This window comes from Idiotropiscis lumnitzeri, chromosome 4 (genome assembly GCF_059441095.1).
Source record: "Idiotropiscis lumnitzeri isolate Australia: NSW breed Sydney's pygmy pipehorse chromosome 4, RoL_Ilum_1.0, whole genome shotgun sequence".
In the NCBI taxonomy this organism is placed as follows: domain Eukaryota; kingdom Metazoa; phylum Chordata; class Actinopteri; order Syngnathiformes; family Syngnathidae; genus Idiotropiscis; species Idiotropiscis lumnitzeri.
Genome location: NC_142394.1, coordinates 18793110 through 18817901, shown reverse-complemented (window position 1 = coordinate 18817901; position 24792 = coordinate 18793110). Strand labels below are relative to the sequence as shown.

Below are 24792 nucleotides of genomic sequence, written 5' to 3'. Positions count from 1 at the left end.
TCTACCTGGGGCGAACAGCAAAAGACCCGCTCTCCAACGCCACACATACACGCGCACACACACACGCTACTTGTTACAGCCATCTTGATGGCATCCACATCTTCAACAGGTCTCTATGAGGACCCTCTTGAGCTTGGGAAAAAGGAAAAAAATACATGGAGCCAGGTCACATGATTAGAGAGTTTGTGCTGGCATGGCAATATTCTTCTTGGCCAGGAACTGTCAGGTGCTCAGGGCAATGTGAGCAGGTGCGTTGCTGTGGTATGAAGCATGCAGTCACTAGTTGTCCAGTCACGACCCTCACCTCTTCTTGCACAGTAAATGCCACAGGATAAGTTCATGAACTCATTTAGACTGTATATTCGGAAAGTTCTAATTTCCTCAATGATTTCAAACGATTAAAAAAAAAATATTAAACCAGCAATTTATTTGTATTCATAGAGTGACAAAAGAGCTTTAATAGATTTAGCAGCAAAATCAATTCAACAATGTATTTCGTCTGCAATAAAGGCATTTCTTAGCATGTTTGTCTCAATTCTATACAGACAGAAAGCAACTCAGTCCCTCTTTCACTCTCCTTTAAAGTATAGTTGCTGCTCTGTGAACATGTTTGCGCAAGCCTGTGGTGGAAAATCACAGCTGGCCCTATCTTAAGGCAATCGGTTAGAATCAAATGAAACAAAACGCGCTCGACCAGTTCATGCATATTCCCCTCACTGGCTTGTCAGCGTTTTCAAAATGTGTTCACACTGCATTGATTGTGCAGTATTACTGGGGGCGCAGATACCTTGTGTTGAAAAAGAATACAGATTTCATAAATTTCACCTGGAGGGAATCGTCCCTTTTGTGCAGGCTTAGATCTGTTCGAAATTTGATAGTTGATGACATTAACGTGATCGATCATATGTCTATGCTGTATGTGCTCTAGAATTGGCTGGCGACCAGTCAGGATGCACCCTGCCCCTCACTCAAAGCAAACAGGTCAAGCAGTATAGCATAGAAATTGGACGATTGATATATTTAAATGTTCATCTTTATTGTGTAAACTTGAGCTTGACAAAAAAAAAACAATCCAATTAAAGGTGGACAATGCATAATTAAGTATGCCTTTTCCCAAAGTAGAATTTCACTAATTACCATATTCTTTTCCTTTTTTCCAAAATTCAAATCTCATTACTACACCTAAAATAACTTGTCATATCTTTCTGTCAAATCAAATTCAAAGCAAGTGTTGACATTGAGCCAAATTGTTAGAAAAAAAAAGCATTTTCTGTGCCATTTTCCACAACAGTTTCTGAATGGCACATTTGCAGCATTACAGTAATAGTAATGTAAAAATCCTTTACTCTACAAAACGGAACTTGCTTTATTATCTTCATTTCTAAGTTAGCGGTATATTCTAAAAAAAAAAAAAAAAAAAAAAAAAAAAAGCAATAAAGTACAATGTATGAATACAGTAATATAACATACAGTATATATTTTTTAATCAACTCATGTTGGCACATTAGTGATGGGAGCTGGGACGGGATCTTCTGGATGAGAAGAAGCCAAGCTTGAGTAAGGTGTGAGTCATTTAAATCCGGCTTTCGTCATTTTCTTTTCTGCATCAATGTCTACAAAATATAAGGAAGACAAACAGAATGTTACAATACTGACATTATTAGTCTTCCGCAACTTTTTCATGTTACATCTAATCACTTCGTTGTTGACCATTCTAGCGGCTGTTTAAAAAGAAAATGATTACTGTCAATTGGTGCATTGACCAATTATTATACTGGTGTTTTTGCACAATTAGTCTTATAACAATAGTTATATGCCCGTTCTCAAAATGGTCAAGCTTGAGAAGGGGGTGATACACTTATGTTCCTATTTGTTTATTTTCCTTTCCTCTTCAATCGCTAAAAATGAACAAAAACAAGAATTTATGAGAAGATACCGAGAGGCGGGGGGAAAAAAAGTCCTGTGCTGTATGTGTATCTAAACTACAGTATTCTGTATAAACAGTGGTCTCCGACTGTACTTTGATTTGCACGTATCCAGTAAAAAACATGTCAACACATTGGAATTTCTTAAATTTCTGTGGAAATTGGTTGTCTGACTTTCATAAAATTTACAAACCATGTTTTAATTTTTGTCAACATTTATATGATAAAAGTAAGTGAACATCTAGTCTAGACTGGATTCTCCAAGAACTAATCTGAGAGCAAACCTGAGGTGAGGTTGAACGTGCGGCTTAAAGCTGATCCGACCACTACAAAACGTGCACCAGTTTAGAATTGTCTCTAGTCAAGAAACATTGCCCGACGTGCACCACGCCTTGCTCGAAAGAGCACCCAGAAGACCCGCAAATAAGAATTGTTTGCTTGTATAAAGCACAAACTTAACCCAACTGTGAAGCATTGTGGAGGGAACATCATGGCGTGGGGATGCTTTGCTAGCTCGGGGCTTGGACAGATTGCAATCATATATTGCAGAAAAACTTGAGCTCATCTGTCCAACAGTTGAAGTTCAATAGAGAACAAGTGTTGCAACAGGACTTGGATCCAAAACACGGAAGCAAATCAACTACAGAATGCAGTCAGAAGAACAAAATATATGTTCGGGAGCGGCCCAGGCAAAAAAGTCCTGGCCTCAACTCGATTAAGATGCTGTGGCATGACCTCAAGAGGGCTATTCACGCCTGACATCCGTGGAATCTGCAAGAGTTTCAGTATATTGCTTCACCATAATAAGAGTTTTTTTTTGTTTGTTTTTTTTACAGGGGGTGTATTCTCAAACGTCCCGACTTAGAGTTGGCCAGAAAGTCTTGCACTGCTGATAACGGTTGAATAGGACAGAATTGTACTCAAAAGGTTGGCACCTACCCTCTTTAGACGGCAGTTGGTTCTTCTCTTCCGTTTTAGTCTTCCGCAGCCTGTTCGTGTTAAATCTAGTCACTTCATCGTTGACCATTCTGCCAGCTGTTTAAAAATAAAATTTTCATGTTATTGTGTATATTCAATTGTTGTATTGACAAAATAAACAATTTTCCTCAATTAGTCTTCTAATAATAAAGTATGTTTCTTTTCAGAGGATCAGTATTTATTTTCCTTGCGCATTTTTTTTTGCAGTTTATAAAGTGGGGAGATGAAGTTTGAGGAAACGGTGATTCACTTACGTTCCTCTTCGTTTATTTTCTTTTCCTGTTCGATCTCTAAAAAACAGAAAGGGAGACAAACAGAACCAATGAATTGGAGATACAATACTGACAAAAGAGAAAAACAGTCATTCCGTATTATTCAAATGAATGATAATGTTGAGAACAATTAGGCTCTCGTTTAAGGCGCAATCTGTACTATGCTGCTTCACAATACGTGAACTGGAAGAGTTATCCTTGCATTTACATTTTGTACTCAAAAGTTACCACCTACCCTCTGGCGATGGAAGCGGGTTCTTCTCTTCCGTTTTAGTCTTCCGCAGCCTGTTCGTGTTAAATCTAGTCACTTCATCATTGACCATTCTGCCAGCTGTTTAAAAAGAAAGTGATTTTTTGCACAATTTGCCTCATTAAGTATGCCTCTTTTCAAAGGATCAGTATTTTCACTTCTTAAAGTCGATGTTGGTATTTGTCGGGACACTGTGACAAATTGATTGGAAACTAGCATGCCAGTGTTGAGCACCGTTGGAAGGAAAAAAAAAAAAAAAAAAAAAAGCAAGTAAATAAATCACTGGCGTGGCAATTTCCACAAGATTTTTAAAATACCACTACTCAGACAAACGTTACATATGCAGAATACTGGACCAGGTCCATTAATATTAATTTTAAAAACTTTATTAAACTCTACAAAACTTGGCATATTTATTAATTTCTAAATGTAATCGGGGGAAAAAAAATAAATTGAATAAAGGGCCTGACTATAAAGGGGAAGTCAACCCCCCCCAAAAAATTATTTGCAATAAAATGTTCCATGTCCCTTCACGAGTCAAAAGCTGGCATTTTGATAAACATTGCTTTTGGGTAATATGAGTTAACGGCAAAAATCCACACAGTTTTAACCATCTCTTGGGGCGGCCATTTTGTCACTTGTGTCGACTGAAAATGACGTCACAGTTGCTCACCCGTTTTCTGAAGCTGAACCATGATTGGTCGTTACCTGAGCAACTTTGATGTCATTTTCAGTTGACAGAATCTTGTGATAGACAAAAAGGGGTGGATTTTGCTGCTTAACTCATATTCCACAAACAAAATATTAATCCGAATGCCATTTTCGATAAGTGGGCTGGCATTGAATATATTCTTCTAAATATTTTTTTTTTTGGTTAGACTTCCCCTTTAAGGCACCAATTAATCGTATTTGATCAACTCATGTCACATGAAGACAAGAGACGGAAAGGGATCCTATTTAGAGTAAGGGGAGATGAAGCCAAGCTTGAGGAAGGGGTGATAAACTTACGTTCCTCTTGGTTTATTTTCTTTTCCTCATCAATCTCTGAAAAATATCAAACAAGAGACAAACTGAAACAAAGAATTGATACAATACTGGCAGTAGAAAAAAAAAAAAGTATATCTAAGCTACAGTATTCTGTATCAACAGTTTTTCTCCTTCCCTCCTTTTAGCCACCTCAAGGCCTGGACAGCTTGCTATCGTAGTTTGCAGAATTTGAGGACATCCGTCCAACAGTTGAAGCTAAAACTTAAGAGTAGGCCAGGATGTGTTGCACTGCTGATCACGGTTAAAAAGGATAGAATCTTACTCAAAAGCTTAGCACCTACCTTCTTTGGACGGAAGTGGGTTCTTCTCTTCTGTTGTCGTCTTCCGCAGCCTGTTCGTGTTAAATCTCATCACTTCATCGTTGACCATTCTGCCAGCTGTTTAAAAATAATATTTTCATGTTATTGTGTAAATTCAATTGGTGCATTGAAAATATTTAACAATTTTCCTCAATTAGTCTAATAATAAAGTATGCTTCTTCGCACTCGATCAGTATTTATTTTCCTTGTGCATTTTTTTTGCAGTTTATAAAGTGGGGAGATGAAGTTTGAGGAAACGGTGATTCACTTACGTTCCTCTTCGTTTATTTTCTTTTCCTGTTCAATTTCTAAAAAAACAAAAAGGGAAGCAAACAGAACCAATGAATTTATTATACAATACTGTCAGGCGTGTAGTTAGTAATCCCTACTTAGAGTTGCAGCAGAGGTGTTGCACTGCTGATGACTTGTAAATCGGATGAAATTGTAGTCAAAAGTTACTATGTACCTTCTTTAGTCGGAAGTGTGTTCTTCTCGTCCGTTTTAGTCCTGCGGAGCTTTTTCATGTTAAAACTTGACACATCGTGGTTGACCATTCTGGCAGCTGTACAAAAAGCAAAAGATTATCCGATTGGGTAAATTGGTGTGTCGACAAATTATGTGCTTTTGCACAGTTCGATCGATCGATAACAGTAAAGCAGTGATTCTTCACCAGTGTGCCGTGGCAAATGATCAAAAGTCAATTATTTTGACCAAACTTGATAAATATCCATCTCATTATTTTTCTTTTGAAAAGCTAAGATTTGTGCATGTTGTGACAAGTTAAATGTAAACAAAGCAAGTCAGTTTGGACATTGATCTGCAGTGTTAGAAAAATTACACTCTGTGCCATTTTCCACAACCATTTCGAAGAAGCACTATGCAAAGACCAAAATGGTACTTTTCAAAAGACTAACATTATTATTATTAGTATTATTATTAGTATTATTATTATTATCATTATCATTATAATAGAAATAGGGCCTGGATTTTTTAGCAGGTCTGTTCCGATATTTGCCAGAATGAATAAGGATAGATAATTAAATTGGCTGATCAATTAAAATAATTATAATACTACATCTTATTTTTGGGTGTGGTCATGTGTACAACTCTAACAATATTAATGACAGGCAGAATAATTGACCGTTTTGCACCAAGTACTTTGTCCTTTAGTATTTGCTTAACTATAGAACAAAGAGAAATTAGCGAAATCTGCCGATTTCTTTCAGATTTTTGGGAGATGTTTGACTATCATCATCTTTGCCTGATGTTGTAATGCATTATTCAACAAAATGCTGCAAACAGAAGATTTTTTTGTTCTCCAATTTTCCAAGAGCTCATATTTGATTAATCGGTCAGGCGCCAGTTCAAAATGTTACACTCTATAAAGCAAACCTTGCCTTATTCTGATAATTTCTAAGTTATTTAAAAAAAAAAAAAAAAGTGCAAAAAAATACATGGCCTGACGTTAAGGCAAGTAAGAGTTTCTGATCAACTTGTGCTTGCATATGAATAGAGGTGATTGAAAGGGATCATATTTAGAAAAGGGGAGAAGTCAAGCTTCATGAAGTGATTCACTTACGTTCCTCCTGGTTGAGTTTCTTTTCTTCTTCAATCTCTAAAAACATCAAAGAGGAGAGAAACAAAGAATTGATGATATGATACTGATAGGCGGTGTTATATAATGGACCGCATCTGGAAAACATTCTTTTCTTCCCTTTATGTTACTCCATTTGAAAATTGTTTGTTTTTCCCACAAAAGTATACACACAAGACTCCAGAATGACAAAATATTGATGGGCATTGAGAAAAGGCTCTCAATAGGGTCAACAAGTGATTTTGTTTCCCTCCCGGTTTTAATAAAGTTGAGGAAAAAAAAAAATCCAGACTTTTCTCTTATTTATGTGTGTATAGAATTTTTAATATTTTTTTTATCCCATTTTGGCGGGGAATAAAGCTGTAATGTTAATAAATACTATCCAGATGGTTGCGTAAGGAGACTACTCAACTCTTTGTATTGAACTAAATGTAGTTGCCGTTGAAAATAGCCCACAAGAAACAAAACCAGTAGTTCGAAATGAACACCCATAAAGACTTATACAATTAATATTTAAATGCGGTCGAAGCGGTTGTTGAGTGCTGATAGAGTAACATGTTTCTTATAAGCAACACACAATGATCATTATGAGAACAATTCATACTTTTATAAGAGCACATAGAGCACATCATGGTAAGTGAACAGGAAGAGTTCTCTCATTTGGGTGTGTACTCACTGATCCAAAGTCCGCAGGTGCAATTAATTGTTTGGCGGGGGAAGTGTTACATTGCTGATAACTGTTGAATGGCAAAGCATTGTTTTAAAGAATCCACCTACCCTTTTGAGTTGGAAGGGGCTTCTTCTCATCTACTGAAGTCTTCCGCAGAGTGGTTTTATCAAACTGCTTCACTTCAGCTTTGACGTTTTTGTCACACATTCTGTAAGCTTTTTTTAAAGCAAAGACAATCTATTTAAAAAAAAAAAAAATCACACTATTCAAGCGAGCAGTGGCATATTGTTCAATCGTATCCAACTAAACACAATCCAACTATGTGTTCACCACAAAAGGTGTGGTCTGCACTTCATGCCCATACAGGTACACAAGCCAAACCCATTAAAATACCTGTGTTGAAATCAACCCTGAAGTTACGTAACTTTCCCGGGACACAAGAAACAATACACAATTCAGAACAGGCACACTCGCCTAAGCATACGTGATAGATATTGAGGGTTGCGCGATAAAGTCAAAAGTGGATATAAATCAAGTGTAGACAGCGAGACCAGTTTACCGCAGAGATTATTAACACACACGCACAAAAGTAACTTCCGGTTATTAATCAATTACAGCAGAATGTGCAGCTAGAAAAAAACCCATAAAAGTTTGCACAACATTAGCTCCAAGTTTAGTTAAACATAGTCAGTAATTTCACCTTTTCGTAGAGTCGTGTGGTGCTCTCACTGTGTTCTGCAGATAGGAAGAGTGTACAGGAATCGAGTTAAGTAAACAGATTATTAACTAGGGCACCACGCCTCAATGTGCTGTACCGCGAAATCACACCTATGCCATTGGCTCCTATTGGCTCCCAAAAGCTCTCAGGCACTTCAATTGGACATGAGGAAAATAATAAAGGCGGGCCTTCGGGCGATGGGCATGGCTTCCCGTTCCTGCATTGGAACGGCACCATTTTTTGCTCCTGCCTGAACTTGCAAGTTTGGAGTGAACTGAACTGAGTCCTGGCAGTGAACTCAGTGAGCTTCAAATATTGCTGGGATGAAAATCTTGATGGTTATTTGGGATATGGCGCCATCCAGAGGACGAAATATGGCATGGCACGCATATGTGAAGCAAACGATCTCGTGCATGACAAATACTTGTTTTATATAGAAATCGTTTACGTACGATGCTCTGCACCACACAACTATCAACATTAACCCTTAGCCAAAATATTGTTTCACAATACCTCTCCTGATTGTGTCAATCAAAACTAAACATTTTGTTTGTAAAAGACACATATGTCTTAGATATGGCAGGCGTCGGGCGGACTCTGACCAACAGCATAGATTTGTGGAAAAAATATCAAATTGTGACATAGGAGGCTTTCACCTGACGCCACTGAATTATCTTAATAAATTGTGCAAAAGTACTTTGAGTTGTTTTCGTGTGTTGGGTGAGTGTGCAGGTACATCACAATAAATTTGAATATTTCAATAAATTAATTAAAAAGGTAAAAATCAAGGGTTATATACATTATATGTACACAGAATACAGACTATATTGTCTGTACGTGTATTATAATGCCTTACAGCTCATTAAAACCCACAGTTTAAAATGGAATGCAGCTAGCAATTGGCCTTTTGTATATTGCTTCTGTATACTGGAGTTCCACTTTTTGAATTTAACTTCTGACGATATTTTACTAATGTATTGAGATTCACCCTACCGTATAAAGGTTTTAATCCATGTTTGGAATTTGAAGAGTGATAGATTCAACCTACATTCAAATAACTCAACTGTGTTATCCACTATTATTTTAATAGATCTGCATCACATCATCAACAGCCTTAAACAAGACACATTGAACATGATATTTTCCTTTCCACAAACACGATCTTACAGTTGTCATTTTACAGTTGTTGTGATTCTTGACTACTTTTAATATTGTAGAAATGCAAGGCACGGGCGCACCCCCCTGCTTATTTATTTCCAGAACAATAACTATTTGCCCAACCTGCAACGCGGAAGTAAACAGAGAAAGGATTGTAGTCATTTTCTTCTTCTAAACAGAACTTGGCTTCCGTTTTTTTCTTTTTTATGATTTGTGACTGCTGCTATATAATTGTAGCATATACACTACACACAAAGTTAGGGATATTCAACTTTTCGGTGAAATTTTAGGATGAACCTGAAATGCACTATAACCTTAACAGATTAACTTCATTTGACCTTTTTGAAATTTGTCAACACACCTGCCCAATTGCTCAACCTTCCCCGGTCAATTAAAATCACTTCCTAAACAGTCCTCTTCGTCATTCTGTTCATGTTGACATCATCAAGGAAAGTTGCCACTTATCTTAAAGTGTCATCAGCAGGTTTCAAAGTGAGACATGTATGTCATACATTTTGTTGAACTACAATAATAGCAAATGTCATACCTGTACCGAGTTACTAGAGAGAGGAGACTTCATATCTTACATTATTAAATCCTTGTTTGAATTTGTCAAATAGAATGGATTTTCTATCAACGGGTGACTTCAAGGAATTCTTGAAGTTTGCATGAATCCAGAAACAAAAATATGCAATGGGATATTTTGAATTTCTGTTGTATTATTAACCTGAGCGTTTTTGCTGTCTGTCATAGATGGCCGTGGTGATTCCCCAAGTGATACACGATCTCAGAATAACCAGGGCGCCACCTCGATACAATAAGAGGACACTCCTCTGCCTGGAGTTCCACAGCATCCTCCAGCAGGCCATCACCCCTTTCACCTCTGTCTGCACCTCCACTTGCATGTTGGCCACAAGCACAGACAGCGGGTATAGGCTCAGGCTGATTGCCATGGAAGCCACCGTCCCAGAAATGAAGGAGGATGCTAATGGAGAAAGCCCCTGTTCTGCTACAGCAGCACTCACAGGCCCCTTCAAACCAAAGTAGAGAGAACTGCCTAGGGCATTGCGAACCATGATGGGCAGGAAGGCCCGGTAGTAGCCCGAGGCCAGCTTTTGCGCCTTCAGTTTAACAAGAACACTCTTTAACGTTGGGAGGCGGCGGTCGTTGTGACCACTCTGCAATACGTTTTGAACACGCTCAAACGGTGTAAAGACCAGCGCCTCCACCATTCCTACGCCGAGCCCTGCCACAGCAGGATTCAAAGAGGAGGGGATGACACTGAGGGAGGGCAAGGACAGCAGGTGGAGGAAGGTGTCCTGCAGTCCAAAGAGCAGCGTGCCACTGAGTGTCCTCATCAGTAATGGAGGGGTGACCCCCCTGTAGAGCTTGACAAGGCCTTCTTTGTGGAGCTGCTCTACAGCCCGGTGAACCTGGATGTTGTGGATTTGTTGGCGGAAAACAGTCTTGTAGACTGGAAAGACAATAAGGGTAGACAACAAGCTTGAGGTCCCACCATTGAGGTAGCTATGGAAACGTGTCTTTGAGTCCCTGAGGGGCTCTTCATCTTGTGCAGGCTTGAGACTCCCTGCCATCCTTCAGCTGAAAAAAAAAATGACATCACAAATCAATTACAGCTGCCTCACCCTGATGCAGGACAGCCATACTAGTATAAATACATTAAAAAAAAGATAATTGAAAAAAGCATCGGTTAACATTTAAACCGAAATATAAAAACGAAGCAAAAATTGTACTTACTCCTTTAAATGTCACGATACAGCAATAGCGGAGCATGTAAGCCACAATAGCAGCACCATTGACTTCTCTATTTCAACTCGAAAAAAGCGAGGAAATAGGGAAACTAATTCACATGACCCCACATGATAATAGCATGTTCTCATATTTTACTTCCAGTAAGAATAATTACAAAAAAAACCCATCGAACTCCCCTCATCAAGACAAGCTGAATGTAGCGGCGTACACAGGAGAGAACACGGTGCGCTTAGCAATAGTCCCGCCCCCTTAAGAATAACCATTGGTCGAGATTAATACGTCAAATCGTCAGGGATTGGTCATTTACTTCTGTCAATCAAAGATACAATTTGGGTGTGCCATACTTGAAGATGCATAACACACGTTGTCTGATGATTTAGGCACTTTGTCGACACACGTGGAAGCTTTTTCTTGTGAGTTTTTTTTTTTTTTTTTTTAATGATTGTTGGTTATAAAAGTGTCAGTCGTTACGAAAATGCCTTCACAGCCTGAAACAGTGACAGTTTGGTATTTGAAGAAGTTTAATTAAAATGTAAACAAAAGAATACACTTTCCAAAGACAAATGGCCATTATTGTCTTTATTTAAAATGTAACTAAACGTGGACATAAATGAATGCAGTAACGAAGACAAATATTGTCACTGGGAATAGAACAAGGGGGTAAAAAAATCTTGCAAATGGACGGTATTTTTAGTAAAATCATCAACAATGTAAATGTAAATTAAATACATGTATTTATTATGGAAAATCTAAACAAACAATGGCCACACTGAAAATTGGACAAACTCACATGATCGTGTTAGTTTTGTGTCCATTTGGCACACGTCTGTGCTTCATAAATGCTGAAAAAAAATTGTCTTCAGTTTTATTTAAAAGAAAACGTACCTGAATTAATTGCACCTACTCAAAATGTAAATAGTATAGTTTGGAATTAAAATATAAAATCCCCCAAAAATAAAGAGTGGGGAATAAAACTGGAGTACTTAATGTACAGGTGCATCTACATAAATTAGAACACCATGCAAGTTTATTTCAGTAGTTCAACTAAAAATGTCAAATTCATGATTGATTTATATAGAGAATGATTAATTTCTATATTCAAAATCATTTAGATTGTCTTGTGTAATTTTCACATTTTGGGAATCGACTAATTTGGGTTTTTCTGTGACTGTAAAATAGCGGTAAAAACTTATTCACTTTTTGAATTGAACTACTGAAAAAAAATCACGTTTCAATTTAATCACGTTCCACTGAGATGCACCTGTCTGTGTACCATTTTTACCTGCAGAGAAATCATCTTCAAAATACAACCACAGTGGCGAAACCCCACTTATATGGCGTACCTCGAAAATTGGTGAGAGAAAAAAAACAAAAAAAAACAAAAAAAAAAAAAACGCCACATACAGCGCCTTGAAAAAGCATTTCTACTCCTTGAACCTTTTCGCATTTGGCCACCTTAGAACCACACTTACATTTGATGGTCTTTTCTGGTCAAACGGATACATCCAAGCTCAATAAATATGGTCTATTTGGTATGTGAGTGGGATGCGTGTAACAGACATGAGAGTTCTTTTCTTCCCCAGTCAAAGGGAACTTCTCTATTGGTTGTGTTTGGGGGCATATGCCTCTTTTTCTAAATTTTTTTTTTAATGTGTTGGCCTGACGGGAGACACCGTTACAAGGGTACGTGGCTGAATAGGTACGACACCGACTCGCCATTGTGGGTTCTCCGAATGGCTTCCGCAAGGATCATGGAGATGTCAATCACCTGCAAGAAGAAAACATTTAATTTTTCTTTGGACAACACTTTTTTTTTTTTCGGGGGGGCGATAAATGTGATAAGGAAGGAAAGCTCAGCCACACATGATGATCAGTTAGTTTGGCTATGTTGGTGGAAATTATTCCCCCGGAGGGGGATGACAGGAAAAAAAGTTGAATGACCACTGCATTTGACAACGGTTTACCTGTATTTTGGGACAATGCCTCATTTTCTCCTCCTGGGGTATTGTATTAGTGACCACAACTGCTTCAAAGCAGGCATTATTGATGCGAGAGATCGCAGGCCCAGAGAAGATGCCGTGGGTCAGAATGGCGTACACTTTGGTGGCACCGGCAGAAATCAGCCTAAAACACAATACACATGACATATGAATATAGTTTATTTCAAAGACCAAATACAAGAAAAGTTTTCTAGAGACAAAGCAGATTTTTTTTAAAAATTTGATTCATTGAGTAATTAAAAAAAAACAACAACAGATCATTAATTCTTAAAGCCTTTAGTTGCTCTAATTACACTAGAGCCCCCCCCCCCCCCCCCCACACACACACACACACACAATATACTAGTGCCCTTGTCATTCTACTCACACAGTGAATGGTCTTACTTGTGTGGACAAAGAGGGTACCAGAACATGGGCCTTAAGCTGACGAACAAGCATATTTCCATAGATGTTCATACACTAAAATTAATTGTGTCACCCAGGAAGCTTACTTGTCGGCCGCATGGCAGATGGTCCCACAGGTGTCCGCCATGTCATCTACAAGGATGGCAACTCGAGCAGTCACGTCACCGACAAGAACCATCCGGTCAACCTCGTTTGCCTTTTTCCGCTCTTTATGAATGAGTGCAAAGTCCACATTTAACCGGTCAGCGATTGAGGTGACCCTGGGAAGAGAATGGGAAAGTAGCCAAGTTACAGCTAAAGACCGAAGAGAATATTCGACCATCTCAGCCAGTTTTGACCTCACTAGGAATTACAGAGACGAAACAATTACAACATTGGAGTGCAAAAGGCCTCTCTTCACCTCTTTGCTCCACCAGCATCTGGTGAGACAATAGTACAATTCTTCCACTCTGGTATGTTTTCTTTAATCCACTTTAACACAGCAGGCTCTGCGTAGAGGTTGTCAACAGGGATGTCAAAGAATCCCTGAAAAACAATAACACTTCATCATCATACAAAAAAGTAGGTGAATGTTCTGTAAGGTAACAGTGATGCAGGGAAGTAGCGATACGGTTTTTGACAGATACAACACGAACCAATTTGGGGCTTTACCAGTCCACACCAAGATATAATTCTTACTTTTGGGGGGTAAAAATACAATTCAACACGATAAAGGCAATTTCAATACCACATTTCGATACAGTATCAGTGGCTTTTCTGTAAACTGCTTTTGAGCACAAGGAAATTTAAGATCGAGTTGTTGAATAAACACGGCAGCAATACCTTTTTGGTCTGTCGCACTAACTTGTGCTGTTGCCACCACGGATTCATTTGTTCAAGTTTGCAGCTGCGTCGACGGCTGAGACGCGCTGACAAATAGTTGTGTTCCCGTTATATTTCACTCGGCATTTGCCAAGGTTATACACGTCAGGTAGTTGAGCATCATAATCCTCCATTCCAAGTGTTTGAAGCCCATGACTGGCCCAGTGTGAATGTGCCCTGCTGAAGCCAATTAATAACTATCAGGGCAGTAATTCCAGCTGTGTTCTAAAGTGTATAAACCTAGAAGGATCGAATCACTCACAAGCACGAGCCTGGAAAAGCCCCAAACCTTCACTGCGGTGTGCAAATATTCACCTGTATTTGCGAAGCGTGCAAATCCATTGTGATGATGTGGTCAGCACCTGACACGGACAGCATGTTGGCCACCAACTTGGCAGAAATGGGAGCACGGCTCTGCAATGAAAACAGATCTGTTAAGTCACAAGGAAAAAGACGACTGCCAAGCATGACTTTGGGCTAAAATTAGCACTGAACTGAGAACTTGGCATCTCATCACACTTCCCCTTCTTGATAATTTGTGATGCACCGATTCAATAATCTGGAAGTAAATAGTGACAATATGTTACATGTGACGTGCAAAAATGATAAGCTTGTCAAATAAGAGCCATCACAGCTGGCAAAATGAGAGAACCAGAGGGTTCAATATCTGAGTCACTTGATGTCCCAAGCCAACTAAACAGGCTTCTCGCTGAAAAATACAAGACTATATTTAATACAATTCAAACTGATATAGTTTAGTAACCGATTTTACAAAGCTTGACAATAGTTCATCATGTTCGCCACTTTTACTTTCTTGTGCGATATTGAAATCTGCTTTTCCAGTTGGACAGTTTTTATAGTTTTGTCGAAAATGCACACTTTTATTTTAGCATATTAGTTTCACTGTTTTTTTTATTAACCATATAATAATTGGCAAATGACTGTTTGACCTTATTTCTTTTTTTTTTAAATTTTGTAACAAAAAATGTTTTGTTTTTTTTAATTTTAGCTAAATTTACTAGGAGTTATTTGTTACCAAATAACTTGATTTCAACACATTAAATGTATTTTCAAAGCTTATGGAATGTCTTTTTTCACCTGCAACAAAAAAAAAACCCATCGTACTGACAAAGTTACATTTTTTCCACATCTCATTAAAATTGTAGTTAATTTATATGAGAACAGTCAGGATGTGACTACAAAATGCTACATTTTTTGGGACATCCTGAATAACGCTCACATTAATTATCGTACACAACATAAAATAAAACAGTTCTTTAAATATGCAACTTTCACGATCACAAGCAATGGGTTGTGCAACATGGAACAGGCGTGCAAACCGAAGCAGATGAGAAATATCATCAAAAAACACAAACAAACCGAAAAGCAGCAGTGAGTGCATGGACATGGCCAGAGGCTTCTCGTCATGACGTCGGATGGCAAACAGCATGGCAGAGAAAATTAGACAGATGTCCCTCACCCCCACCTTGTCCTTCTTGTCCTGGCGGGCGTACGGAAAGCAAGGAATGACGGCAGTAACTCTTGAGGCAGACGCAATCTTGCAGGCGTTGATCATGATGAGCAGTTCCATCAAGTTGTCGTTGATCTCCCCGCAGCCGCTCTGGACGATGTAGACATCCTCACCTCGTACACTCTCGCCAATCTCCACACTGTGGCGGGGAGATTCACAAAGGTGACAAGGCAAACATCACTTAGCAGCAGAGAACTAAGCAAACATACATCGGCAGGAGACAGAATAAACAATAGGTACGCGTCACATATGTGGGGTTCAACCAGCAATATCCATCTTAATAAGCGAATAGTAAGACAATTCAGCAGGCTAGTAAAATTACCATTTCCAACAAGTTGTTTTTTTCACTACTGCATACTAGTAGGACAACTACATGTGACTAGTGAGGCAAAACTGTGCAGTTTATTACCACTAGTGAAGAGTAAAATGGAGAATTTTGCAATCTCACTAAGAGTATTAGGAGCATGCAGTCGTCAACTAGTGCACAGTTCCCACTACTGAGGACATAGAGTGGACAAGTACATGGAACTTAATGATATGGCATTTGAGCATTTTTTTTAATATACCGTATGGCTGCACTAGTAGTGGAAATACATTCCTAGTAACAAGATCTACTGTTCCAAATTGGCTTACTAATGGGGACAACGAGTGCACTAGTCCATGAACCTTAATCGGATCTCAAAAATATCGAATAAACGCTCAAGCATATGAGAGAGCCAGAATAAACAAAGCTCCAACCGACACATGCGCGGTAATTTCTAGGCGATATCACGTTAGCTAGGCTACATAGGCGCAGTTAGCTAGCAAGTTGGTAGCAGATTGGTTGTCGTAAACTAAAATAGCAGCGACGATACACTCACCATGTTTCTTGGTTGCTAAATTTCTTGGTGACCACCTTCCCCAGCTCAAGACCAAGGCGGTCGGCTATCTTTTGAGAAAGATCTGGGTGCGAGCTACCACTGAATATTTTGATATTTGGCATTTTGCTGCAGTCCAGGGCGTCGAGTCGTCTAAGCAGGCGACAGCAACAGCTTGTATTAGTATTGCAAACAAAAATAAGTCAGTGGAATCAAATAATCAACAGTTGTCCGGCTATTCTTACCGAGTCACAATATTGACCTGCTAGACACCACCAGTCCGACACATCACGCGTGCGACTCTTTTCCTCCGCTTGCAGCGCGCACGCTTTCACTTACGGCTAATGGTGATGACGTCACATCAGACCCAGTCAACGGCGAATGCTGCGTTCATGTTCACTCGGACTTTGGAATGCGCCAAGCATTAAATAAAAAGACGCATCAGCAGCAAGTGGAAGCCTGTATGGTTCAGTAGTTTATTCTTTTTCCAACGTGGTGTCAAAACTCACTTCCTTCACGGGAAATTATAAATTTCAAAAGGACTCGCGCAAGGTCTAATTGTGTTTTCACTTTTCAGAGAATCTTACAACACAATGACGTTATCCCTGCGCGTGTTCTTTAATCGGCTGTTCATGTGGAGGAGAACGCAGATGGGTTTCATGATCGTCAGTAGCTTATAAACTTTGAAAATATATTCATGTTGTGGTTAACATGCAAACATGCAATTGGTTGTGTGGTATAAAGAAAACTGCTTGTCTGTTGCTGATTTTTGCATGAATCCAGATAATTCCAAAGACTTCACGTTACGTTTCCTGACCACTGTCTGTAACAGTGACTCTACAAAAGCTCAGCAGATATCGAGGAGTTGGAATTTTTTCCTGAGTGGGTCAATCTCTCTCTCCCTCTCTTTTTGAGTGGGTCAATCACAGCAGCACTGATTGTATCTTGATGGCATCACGCCAAACCAAAACATCAAGTACAAACTCTACAGAATAGGGGTCATCACAAGAAACCCACTCGATTGAACACAATCTGTCTGAAGATTCTGGTTGACTTATTAGGTTTTTAAATAAATTTTCAAACACCATCGCTGTGGATTTTAAATTAAACCAACAAGATGTTACTTGCAGACTTTTCCGCTTAATTTGAGGGTATTCACTTCCAATTCAGGGTGTACCCTAGCTGCCAATCCTGGAATGGGCTCCAGTTTGCCTGCAATCCTTGTGAGGATAAGAGCTTCAGTTAATGGATGGATGGATGGATCAAGTGGTTGTATGGTTGTTAAGTGGTTAGCGCATCTACCTCAGAGTCACGTTTCTGCTCTAGCCTTCCTTGAGGAGTTTGGGTGTTTGTTGACTTGTGTTGGTTTTGTCCCAGCACTCCGGCTTTCTCCCTCATTCAATCAAGTGTAAAATAATGTGAGGATAAGCGGCTTAGATAATTGATGGATGGGTGGATTCATGTATTTTTTTCATTTAATTTTTGTTGGTGAAGTAATCGGTAATTATCTTACATACGGTGAGCCTGTCCTACAGGAGGCTCCCAGGCTCCCATGTTTCGCTGTCATCTTTCTGCTCCGGATACCCGAAAGAGACAAACTTAGCGGACAAATGTATGTGGATCAATGACTAAAGTGTGACTAACAAATATAATGCACTTATTTTGTCACTTGAGGTAATACTAGAAATCTTTTGTAATGTCAGATGGCTTGCACCTTTGCTGAAGAAATTAGTCGTAGGCTTGTGATGTTTGGGCTCTCTGATTAACCATAGTGCGCATGCTTCAAAATGCACGTGCTTCGAGTTCAGGTCATTGCATTCTATTAGTTTAGTTCACCACTAGATGGCACTAAATTCTACACACTGTACCTTTATGAGTGACTAAAAAAACATTTTCAATGGGAATTGTATTTTGTTCCATGGAGTGGTGGTTTTGTGTTGGTCATGTATCCTCTCAGAAATTAAAAAGATATTATTTTTTGCTATTATGTTGATTACCTACTACCAGCACTCCTGATCCGCATGTTTTCTTGACATCCAGGTTGCACTTTTTTTGTCTTTCATTGAGTCTACTGAGTTTCCAGGTGCACACATGCATAATACTACTTACTACTACTACTACTACTACTACTACTACTACTACTACTACTACTACTACTACTACTACTAATAATAATAATAATAATAATATTTTTAAAAAGAAACAGAAAAATAGAAGAATAAATACAAAATCTAAACAAAACCCAAACAAACAAACAAATAAATAAATAAATAAATAAATAAATAAATAAATAAATAAATATCAGGCAGTACAACAGTATTTACATGCAAGGCAAGTATACTACTCTTCTGCTTCGCAGATTCGCCACAAGTAAGACATCTCGTAGCGTAGCGTTGAGGACGGTGTTCATTTACTTCGTGCAGGGTTTACGCGTGTGTCTCGTTTATAATTATCCTCATTAATTAATTGTTTATCCATGAATAACTTGGACAGTTGTGACGTCACAGAACGGATTTCTTGAGCGACCCAGGAAGTGAAGAATCGCAGAGATCGCAGGGGGGTGAGTGTACGTTAGCAAGTTTTAATATTGTATTTTTTTCTTCTGTGTGTTGTTGTTCATATAATTAATCCTTTTACTAATTCAACATTCAAAACGTTAAATTATAATGGCAGCAAATTGGTCTATGTTAAAATATGACCGACGTGAAACACTTTGTAAGTCAAAATTTGAAATTGTAGAAAATATTTTTGCTAATAAAATATGATTACATATGGACTCAAGGTTTGCGTTTGAACTGTGAGTCATCTTTGACATGAAATGTCATTTACAAATATTTGAAAGAGTTTATTGGATATCCTTTATTTCTCTCGAAACATAACATGAGTTAACGCAGACAGAAGAGCACAGTGACTATCACGGAGAGTAAAACAAGACAAGAATGAATAGGTGCACTTAAAAACAACAATAACAACAAAGCAATGAATTTCACCATGGGGTTTCTGAATGACAGAGTCACAGTGCAAAACAAAAACGTTCATCGTAGTGCCAAGTTCATGGTCTGATATGTTTATTTTTTTTACTATAAAAATAAATGCTTACAATATTCATGCTTTTTAATTGCTTATACTCTTTGTATGTTACAATAATACTTTAAAGACTTGGGTTTTTATATATATTTTTTGATTACATTTTTTTACAAAATAAGAAGCTAAATCTTGTATTTCAAATTTTTTATCACTGTATTTTTCTAATATTTATATTAAGAATATTCTGCAATACATATCTTTGTAGAATCTAACTTTACATACTCTATTGCCACAGTTATGCTATTTTTTTCCACTGTGGAAAGCAAAAAAAAAAAAAAAACATTAAAGAACTGTTCCCAAGGAAAAAATAATTCACAAAGAGAAATTAAACAAAAACACAGTAGATCTTACATTTTGTAAAAAATGCCGTAACAACAATCATGGACAATGTCAAGAGAGTGCTTGTGAACATGATTTTGTCAGTCAAATTTTTAGGATGAGGATAATGACACAGAAATAATGATTTATTTATTTATTTAGAGGTTGTTGAGTTTATAAAATTAATCCTACAGTTGTAGTAACCTGCTGAACACTGTCATGAATAAAAATGGGAACACAAAACACACACAGATTATATTTTTTTAATAAACATTTTACCATCATATACCACTACTCGTTTCTTCGTATCAAATTAGCATGATATTTTTATTTAATTTTTCAACAATAAGAATTGATTTTGGAAGTGTGGCAGTCACAGTTGTGTTGCACAAAACTTTAAACAGTGTACACTGCACATATCAGGTCAGCCCATCCTTGGCGATGGTCTTCTGATTCTTTTGTGTTAACAGAGACACAAAGAAGATTTCAGACACTGGGCAGATGTGTTAGTTTTATTAAAATACATAGAAAACTACTTTGTGTGTTTCTTATATACTTCCTAGATTGCACAATGTACAACAGCACACAGAAAGCAAGTTTATACGGTGCCTGACAATCTAAGATGACAAGGGATTATATGAAAGCTTTAGATTTGAGAATAAACTTGTGCAGATTGAAATGAATATTTAAGCAAAAAAATATGTTTTAAAAAAACACTCAATTACACAGCAGTTGAACTTGAGTTCTAACTTCAGAAGCTGTGCAAAGTTCTATTCATCTTATTCCATTGCTTGTGGATGGGCGTGTTTAAAACTATATAATATTTTTCAGTATACAGTGATTTTGCACAACTCCTAAAACATTGTCGATTTTAATTGAGCCTGAATAGCCATATTCACTGAACCGGCTTATTGTATGATCGAGTAGTGAGATGCGAGTGGCATATGAAGCAGACTGGTGTGAAATACATGTGTATTTAGTATAGCGAGGATACCCCTTCTTAATAGGATATTATTGTACTGAGGAGAGGTGTGTTAATTGGATCTCTGCTACATGATATACCCATTGCAGGTGTGTGCATACCTACAAGATCGGCATGACTAAATGCAAAATGTTGCTGTTGGGACTGAATGTTTTTCAGTATCCAACACAGTCATTTCTGTCTTAATTACTGTATGTCCAACATTGCCAACAGAAATGTCATCTTTTTATTACAACATTTAGCTCCATATACCGACATAGTACCATTTAACCAACCATTGCTTTAAACTATATACTCTACAGCACTCGCTACTTGATAAAATCTCACACATTTTGTCCAGAGCGCATATATATATATATATATATATATATATATATATATATATATATATATATATATATTAGAAATAAATCATATTCAAAGTTCTTTTATATTATTACCTTTTAAATAAATCCATCTTTTGTCACAAAATGTTTTATTATTTTCTATGTAGACACAACTCAAATTTATACTACATATAATGTATCATATTATATTGATTTACTTGTTTTGATAATATACTGACGAGGTGATTAGCCCTGTTTTACTATTCTATTGATTTGTGCATTTTGGTGTATCTTTACATTTCAGAGCAATATCCACAAGGCTACCTCGGGCCTGTAAACATGAGATGGAACAGCTGCATTGCAATCTTCATTGCTGAGTATCCATTGCACATTCAGTAAAAATATAAACAATGAATGAATACATAATGAGCTCGTTTTCGATTTGCTCAAAATCCCGCAAGAGTTGTCTTTACTTGGCAGGAAGAACTTTGATGGGTCGAGTGAGTGAGCTCATGTTATTGGTGTCGGAGGACACTTGAGGGCTAACTGATTTTGTCGGCAGGCTGCTCGAATGTCCCATCGATTCTTCTGCTGCGCGAAGGAGTAAAGTATAGTTAATAGCTACTTCCTCGACCTTTCTTAAGAGCTGCTGTCTTTGAGTCTCTGTGCGAACCCCTCTGACCAGTTTGATGAAGGTCTGTGTTAAATCGCACAGCACTTGAAAGCTGGCCGTGACAACAGCAAGCATACATGTTGGGCTTTTTTCCACGCTGGCCACTCGCCGACAAGATGCTCGGAATTCTTTGAAGCGCACTGCCAGTTCCTGCTTGTACTCCGCAATCCGCGAGGGTTGAAGACGAGCCTCACCCTCGGCTTGTGGGCTATTAGCACACTGACGTAGGATGGCGAGTAACTCATTAGCATCCAACTGGGCATTTAGGAAGCCATCAGGCAAGCGGAAAGATTTCCCTTGTAGAGCCTCAACCCGTGCCAGGCTCCCCTCCAGTGTGCTGCAAGCTCTCAGGTCAATCTCTTGTGCCTGTGGCTCTTTCTCTGTGTCTTCTTCTCCACTGCAGTCTTCTGCATTAAGAACCTGCAGGGTTTTGCTGACAACAGGAAATGTACTTGAGTCAAGCTCCATGCCTGGAAGAACCTGAAGGGGAATTGAGTATGAAAGCTCATCCTTCTCACTGCTCTCATCTGCTGCCTCACATTTCCGGTAGCAGAAACAGAATGAACAGCATTTATCCTTGTCATCGCTGTCTTCACTGGGCAACGTCAACAGCACCTCCCCACTCTCTTCTTTACTTTCATTCAGTAACTCGTTGCTCTGAATATAAAATACACCTTTTTTCCCCTTTCCATCTGCCTGATGAGACTGTGTATGAACTGGTTCCACTGGGGTTGGCAGCCTTAATCCTGTAGCTCTGACTCGCTCCATCTCTTTTTCAAGACTCTTGGTTTTGGGCTTTACCTCTGCATAAACAGGCGTGTTAGTACTGTTATCCAACTCCCCAATGCTGTATCGCCTCTGGAGCTTCTTATTTTGTGGCGCTTCCACATAGTTTGTTTGTGAGGTGCATGTGGGCAAGCAGGTGCCCTGCTCTCCCCGTGGCTCTCTTGACTCAAGGCTGATGGAACGTATTCGTGCGGTCTTGACCTCTAAATTCTGAGATTGCCGGGTAGCACCTTCACCTTGAGGTGCTTTGGAGACTGTTGGAGGGGTCTTTGTGGTAGTTCTCTCTCTGCCTCTATTTTGCGTTTCTGTTGTGGAGCCCACTGGTGTATCAGGTAGTCTCATACCCCTACACATTCTCTTACAGTCACAGCTTCGCCGCTGTTCCCTAGAGATGCCTGGTGCTTTTAGGACTGGGCTGGTGCGCAGCTGGCAGGCACAGGGAGTCCCTGAGGGTACAGGTGAGGATCCTTGGGGCAAAAACTCTCCCTGCGAGGACTTGGGTTTCAGGAGTTCTTCTAAGAACTCCAACTCATACTGACGAACCTTTTGCAGCTGAGCTCTTCGCTCATCTGTTTCCCTTCTCATTCTTGCTGGGAACGTCGCTGAAAGTAAGTTTCTAATGCTCAAAAAAGGGGCAGTGCGCTGGGACTTCCCCTTAACACTGCCCAATTTCTTTGATTCTTTAGTTGGTATAGTCGTTATTCTCTCTAAAGAGGGGTTCTGTGTTTTGTCTTCTAAATTAGGTAATGATTTTGTTGCACATATTTGTGATTCAGAACGGGATTTGCCAATGGCGCCATCTAGTGTGCTTTCAGCTCCTTCTTTTCTTTCTGATGTTGGAGGAAAATGAGGAGAATACTTTGTTTGTACTGTAGGACTAGGTTTTGTTAAACTACATTCTACCCCCACTCTGACTGTACTTTCTTTGCTATTAGCCATAAAGAGGCCTTTTGCTCGAAGACGCTCATCATCAGTAGGAGATGAGGTTTGAAATACCACTAGCTTCTGAACCTGCGGATCTTTAATTCTTAACTGGGGCCCAGGTTCCTGTTGCACTGGGCACGTGCAGAATAGATCGTCGATTGGCAGAAATTCTGTCGAACTTGAAGGCTTCATGGTCTCGCTAGAGGCAGTCTCGGCGTCTTGGCACATGTTAGTTTGGGGAACCTTGACTGAGCTAGTCCTGTCTACAGGTGAGAGAACAGATAAGGCTTTGTCTGCATTAAGAGGTGGTGTTGACTTCTCCTTGACACTATTGAGAAGATTTAACCTCTGTGTCTCCCCTGAAGTACTGGTTAATTTTGGATCTTTAGTGACTGGAGCTGAACGTGAACCATTGGAGTCCTTAAGTTCTTCAGGTGATTTAAGGAGGGGATCACTGATGCTTGCTTTTGTAACCCATGTTTGGCTCAGCCTTTTTTTATTCCTATTCTTATTTTCTGTTAATGTGATTTTTTCTTAGCGCTGTTACTATTTCCTACGGACCTAGAACGCACCGCAGCATTGATATGACGTCTCATCTCGTACGAGAGACGTAGAGAACTTTCTAGCATTTTGTTTCATGCGAGTTGAAGGAGAAAGGCTCTGAATAGACCATACTGGTCCGTTGAACTTTTTTGTGTGAACTGTGAGCGAATGGAGTTCAAATCCTGTGGTGTTTTCTTGCCAAGGAAATTCGATTTATTTTGAGACTATCGATCCTGGTGAGTTTTTTGTCGAATGTGCCTAATTAACATTCCTGTGTCAATGTATCTCATGATGTTTAACTGAAAAAAACAGTCAGGATGAAGGTTTGTGAACGTTGAGATTGTTATTAGCTAATGGTGAGATATAACTGAAAAAATTAAAGCATTGTAAACTATTTTACTCGCACATGCCTTCCTAGCAAGTGTACTACCTAGTGAGATAAGCTAACAGGCTCACGAAGGACTCCATGTGTGTTAGATACACGTATTTTCTTTTATTCTATTTAATTTCTTTTTCACTGGACGATTGTTGCACTGTTGTTTTTGGGGCCACATTGAATGATTGCTCTGCACGTTTCGTGCAGGCTGTTTTTTTCTGGGACTAAAAGAATCGTCTAAAGCTTGAACTGCACCGGCAGTGGATTGGATACTTCCTAGGACGCCGGCGAGTGACGTTGGATTCCCGTGGCCACCTATTTCCCTGGAGGGTGGTAGGACCGTCAAGAGGATTTTTTTTGGACAAATCTTTTTTTCCTTTTTGTTTGTTTTTTCTGAGATCTCAGACATTTTTTTTGTGGGTCAGATCTGACACCAATT

General features: G+C 38.9%; 5 protein-coding genes across 12 annotated transcripts in view; 1 reads left to right on the top strand and 4 right to left on the bottom strand.

The window, feature by feature from the left end:
* Positions 1–1015: 1015 nt before the first annotated feature.
* Positions 1016–7896, bottom strand: tmsb1 (thymosin beta 1). Of its 2 annotated transcripts, none has more exons than XM_088292852.1 (11): positions 7736–7896; positions 7143–7272; positions 6351–6386; positions 5238–5333; positions 5044–5079; positions 4754–4849; positions 4434–4469; positions 3411–3506; positions 3158–3193; positions 2865–2960; positions 1016–1613 (listed from the first exon to the last, which is right to left on the bottom strand). In XM_088292852.1, the coding sequence occupies exons 2-11, from the start codon at positions 7240–7242 to the stop codon at positions 1570–1572; spliced, it is 672 nt and encodes a 223-aa protein (XP_088148978.1). In that variant the 5' UTR covers positions 7243–7272; positions 7736–7896; the 3' UTR covers positions 1016–1569. The 2 variants fall into 2 exon arrangements, with proteins under 2 accessions (XP_088148978.1, XP_088148977.1); XM_088292851.1 differs by having other exon boundaries at positions 7143–7250; positions 7736–7890.
* Positions 7897–8821: 925 nt separating this feature from the next.
* On the bottom strand, positions 8822–10917 carry LOC148338424 (solute carrier family 25 member 53-like). Its single transcript, XM_088294319.1, has 2 exons — positions 10670–10917; positions 8822–10513 (listed from the first exon to the last, which is right to left on the bottom strand). Exon 2 carries the CDS (start codon positions 10504–10506, stop codon positions 9634–9636), a length of 873 nt encoding a protein of 290 aa, XP_088150445.1. The 5' UTR covers positions 10507–10513; positions 10670–10917; the 3' UTR covers positions 8822–9633.
* A 331-nt stretch (positions 10918–11248) lies between these two features.
* On the bottom strand, positions 11249–16728 carry prps1b (phosphoribosyl pyrophosphate synthetase 1B). Of its 2 annotated transcripts, none has more exons than XM_088294741.1 (8): positions 16584–16728; positions 16342–16491; positions 15431–15620; positions 14266–14364; positions 13490–13614; positions 13176–13349; positions 12649–12808; positions 11249–12452 (listed from the first exon to the last, which is right to left on the bottom strand). In XM_088294741.1, the coding sequence occupies exons 2-8, from the start codon at positions 16461–16463 to the stop codon at positions 12360–12362; spliced, it is 963 nt and encodes a 320-aa protein (XP_088150867.1). In that variant the 5' UTR covers positions 16464–16491; positions 16584–16728; the 3' UTR covers positions 11249–12359. The 2 variants fall into 2 exon arrangements, with proteins under 2 accessions (XP_088150867.1, XP_088150868.1); XM_088294742.1 differs by having other exon boundaries at positions 15437–15620.
* Positions 16729–18718: 1990 nt separating this feature from the next.
* Positions 18719–24792, top strand: part of LOC148338421 (uncharacterized) — a 154053-nt gene continuing 147979 nt past the window's right edge. For all 6 annotated transcript variants that reach the window (XM_088294496.1, XM_088294500.1, XM_088294492.1 and 3 more), the window contains exon 1: positions 18719–18898. The gene's annotated coding sequence lies outside the window, so the exon portion shown is untranslated. The remainder of the gene's footprint in view (positions 18899–24792) is intronic.
* Positions 19880–24792, bottom strand: part of frmpd3 (FERM and PDZ domain containing 3) — an 89107-nt gene continuing 84194 nt past the window's right edge. Inside the window, exon 19 of the mRNA XM_088294505.1 lies at positions 19880–23894. Within this exon, the coding sequence (XP_088150631.1) occupies positions 21521–23894 (2374 nt within the window). The 3' untranslated portion in view covers positions 19880–21520. The remainder of the gene's footprint in view (positions 23895–24792) is intronic.